Genomic DNA, 4,320 nt, shown 5'->3' on the forward strand with positions numbered 1-4,320 from the left:
AAACTTTTTGTAACTTTTTTAAAAGTTCTTTCATTTATTATAACTTGTATAAAATGTAATATGATGTATAATTTATTTTTTTCTTCTTAAATTAATTTGAATTTTATGGCTTTGTAAACAGTTTACCCTCCGGGTGCTATCATTGCCGATATTATTAATTGGAATAAAGTGATGTACTGCTTCAGCTCCTGTTGGAGGCCTTTACCTGCTGGATACAAGTGTAACAGTAAGAAACTCTTCCTTTCAATAATAAATTTACATTTTAATATCAACATTAGTTTCATAATATACAAGAGCTTAATATTAATATTAATTACAATTTAGAAGGAATTATGGAATAATGAATTGTATTCTTGATGACATCTTAAATTTGAGATTGCATGTCTTTGCAGGATTCACCGTGCCTACTCCACCGCCAAAGCAAAGCTGAGGGCCTATGCTATAGTATGATTCTTTTGAAGTCAGATAAATAAAAGGGTATTCTACATTTATGTGCTTATAGCTACGGTTCATGTGATATAAAAAGTTTTTAATAGAATGGAACTAACAAATTAATTTCATCACATGTTTTATCTTTTTATATATATTATATATTATGTTATAATATAATATTTTTTATGACATTCAGATTTAATCAATCACATGTTTCCTATTAGAAGCAAAAGCAGTTATTCATTGACGAACCTTGATATACTTGGCACAGGAAAAATATGCTTCTGGATTTTGTTAATTGTTAAAATTAATTTCCATTATAGTAAAACGAGTACAAATCAAATGTATTCTTTATCAGTTGCTTCTCTTTTTGTTCTTTCTACATTTATTTATATTGCAACTAGTATGTAATCCGTGCATACGCACAGATTACTTGGTTAGTAAAATTACAATCATAGTAGTATAATTGAAGATTAGATAGATATGTATTTATAATGTTGGTAAAATAGAGATTGTTCAAAAAAAATAAACAAAATATAATTACATATAAAATGAAAATTATTGTCACTTCCTTTCTCTTCTGATGACTATTTTCCAAATTCTTTCATGTGGCTGATAGTAGAATGATACCTCGTCTCCGTGATGGAAATCGTTTTCCCTGAGAAACTTGTACCATGGTCGGACGATACTTTTATCTTTAATGTCGCGGTCAAGCGTAACGACGTCCCATTGCAGAGGATGTGCATTCTTCCTTAAAATTGTAAGTGATTCTCACATTGTTTCAGATATTTCCTTGCATGTGATGGGATTTCCTGTGTATCATTTATACAGATCAATAATGTTATTGAAATTCTCATAATAATGCAAGTTAATGTGATTGTATATTATCAGCGGTTGGGGAACACCGAGTATACATTGAGTTATTTTTGTTTTCCAGGCATGTAGACGGGAATGAAGTATTGGTCTGCCACATGTTTGTTGATTTAGGGGAGGTGTAAAATGTAGATAAAAAATGGTGTTATCATCTCAGGCAAATAAGTTGATGATAATAGACTCGTAGATTTTTAAATCTGCCCTGACGTCTGCGAGTTCATCTGCAAAAAAATATCTGCCTCGATGTTGTTGGACTCGTATTGGGTAGGTTGCTCCATTGTATTTGAATCGAACCTCTTGTGGGTAATTGGGTGCCCATTGTTCATGGTAAAATGGGGGTATTTCTATGAATGTCTGGATATAAAAAGCAAGAAATTGTATGAAAAGAAATAATATGTCAAAAGAGAAAATGAAAAAAGTTAAAGGAACTAAACCAAAATGATATAAAGTTCCACGCAAAAACTACAGTCAAAGCAAAATGCTATATATTTAAAGCAGTAATGTGGTGAATCGAAAAGCATGCAAATGCAATGGAAGCATGGAAGCCAGCAAAAATAGACAAAAACAGAACACGCATGGTAGGAAACAGGGAAAAAACAGAACGAACAGAAATGATATTGATCAATCAAAAACCATGCAAATGGAATGTAAGGAATAACGAACAGATCCAAGGGAACGAGAAAAAGCTTTTTGTATTTTAAACTATAACCTTGTCATTGTGGAAAGCTGCTCTGAATTGGATGATTGCAGGTGGTCTCACAATTGGATATCTGATCTGCATGAACAAAAGATTTAGTAATATCAAAAGTTTAAAGCGAAAAAATAATGCATTGGAAGATATAAACTTTGTAAGAGACACTCCTTACTCTGGTTGAAGCGGTGGAGGATGAGATACTCATGTTGGGTTTTTCTAAAGTAAAAGTATGGTGATATGATGTTAAGATGATGTTTCCAGAGGAACATGTAATATGGGTTAATAGTTGAGTGGACTTGATTAATTGATTTATCTTTTCGATGGCATAAGTGGCGGTAGGTTTTTGTTGGAAATGGTGCAACTGAATAGTTGCTTCTTGAATGCGAAAAGCAGTGATGATATGAAGAGTCTCAACGTGAATAATTGTGGAAGTAACTGAACGGTTTTTTGTGAATGGTTTCAGAAGTGATTGGACTTTAGTGCTGTTTGTGGTGTGCATGTAATAGTTGGGCCTTAAATGGGTTAATTAATAGATTAATAATGTAAAGTTCACCTAATCACTAAACTATTTTACATGTTCCTGTGGTTGAAGTAATTGCAGTATCAACTGTGCTAGCACCCATTTCTTCTCAATCAACACCCCTGTGAAACTGTTGTATGTGTAGTTTCTAAAAGATCAGTAAAATTGAGGCACATTAGAAAATGGAGATGAATAGGGAAAATAGAGTAAAAAAACTGAAATTCAAATTGAAATAAATTAAAACAAAATGAAAAAGGTTTTCTGTGAGGACTCTAATTCTCCCAGACGGATCAAGTTCCAAAGGATTGTACTCCACTGACTACTACTACTGCTACTTAGTCAGCTTTATTTATCCTTAGTTTTTTAACTTATAATGTGATTTAAAAGATAAGGTGTTTAACTGATCTAGCATATTTTGGTATTAATAAAACCACGTGTGTTTGTGTGTGTGTATATATATATATATATGTATGTATTTTTCTCACTGTGTGTCTATGTCAAAGTGGTTATATGAATGGAATTGTCATTGTTATTTAAAAAATTATAGATTGGTTGTTGTTATTGTTGGTGGATTCTTAGTATTTAAAATCAATGGAATTGTCTGTAAGAAGTGATCACAAAAGAGTAGCACTGTTTCAGAAAGCATCAGAAAAGAATTGAAACTGATAGTCAATTCTCAATATTTAATATCAATTGAGTTGTATTGAAGATTGTAATAACTTAAATTATATAATGCAGTGATAATATAATATTGAACAATTGATTATTGAAGAATAGGACTGTTTGAAAAAGCATGACAATAGAATTGAACCTGATATTAAACAACTGAAATTTAACTTTTAATGTTTCTGAACACTTCTTTGTATACTACATTGGTAGTGGAATTCATGCTTTTCTACTCATCATCATGAATCAGAATTTTTAATCCTTTTGCTGAGTTGACCCTTGAATATGCAACATATAATTGGCCATGAGTGAATACCGGTTTCGGCAAATAAAGTCCAACCATGGATAGTGATTGTCCCTGTGACTTGTTAATTGTCATTGCATGAGATAGCATAATCGGAAATTGTCTTCTTAATAGTTTAAACGGCCAGGGTGATTGTGAAGGGGACATTGACATTCTTGGAATATAAACAGCGAGGCCAATGTTTTTACCTGAGATAATTTCAGCTGCAATTACATGTTTTGCCATCTTTGTTACCACTAATCTAGTACCGTTACATAGACCTTGATTTTGGTCGAGGTTCCTTAACAGCATTATAGGACTTCCAATTTTAAGTTTGATAGAATGAGTTGGCAAACCGGATGTGTTCAATGAATTAAGGAATTCAGTAGTAATTGATTGGAAATACAAATCTTCATTGGTTTCTGATTTATCAACCGAATAAGAGCTTAGATATTCCATGTGGTCACCTATGATTTGCAAAATTACAATTTCAGTGATTATATTTTTTATTGAGCAAGTGTCAATTAAATAAGTAATGATATAATTACCTGGAATGAAGGATAGCACGTAATGATTGATTTGTTCTACTGTTTCATTTGTTGAAGCTAGTATTGCCTTGGATTTAAAGAATTCAGGATTATTGTGGTGCTGATCTAAGTCTGGGAATGTTGATTTCACTATAGCACTGATTGGATCATCATATTGAGTAATGAGTTGATGAGCAGGAACTTGAATTGTAGCATAACCATCATTTTCATCATCTATAATTCCATCTCCAATGTCTAGAATCCATTTAGCAAATGTGGCAGTTTCTTGTTCATCAACTGATTCTAGATTGCTGTGTAACCGCAT

At 32.1% G+C, this 4,320-nt stretch overlaps 1 protein-coding gene across 1 annotated transcript; it reads right to left on the reverse strand.

Annotated features, from left to right (window-relative positions):
• Positions 1-1,458: 1,458 nt before the first annotated feature.
• LOC114371296 lies at positions 1,459-4,320 on the reverse strand. Its single transcript, XM_028328770.1, has 4 exons — positions 4,017-4,320; positions 3,502-3,935; positions 2,015-2,080; positions 1,459-1,659 (listed from the first exon to the last, which is right to left on the reverse strand). Exons 1-4 carry the CDS (start codon positions 4,318-4,320, stop codon positions 1,459-1,461), a joined length of 1,005 nt encoding a protein of 334 aa, XP_028184571.1.

This window comes from Glycine soja, chromosome 10, assembly GCF_004193775.1.
Source record: "Glycine soja cultivar W05 chromosome 10, ASM419377v2, whole genome shotgun sequence".
Lineage (NCBI taxonomy): Eukaryota > Viridiplantae > Streptophyta > Magnoliopsida > Fabales > Fabaceae > Glycine > Glycine soja.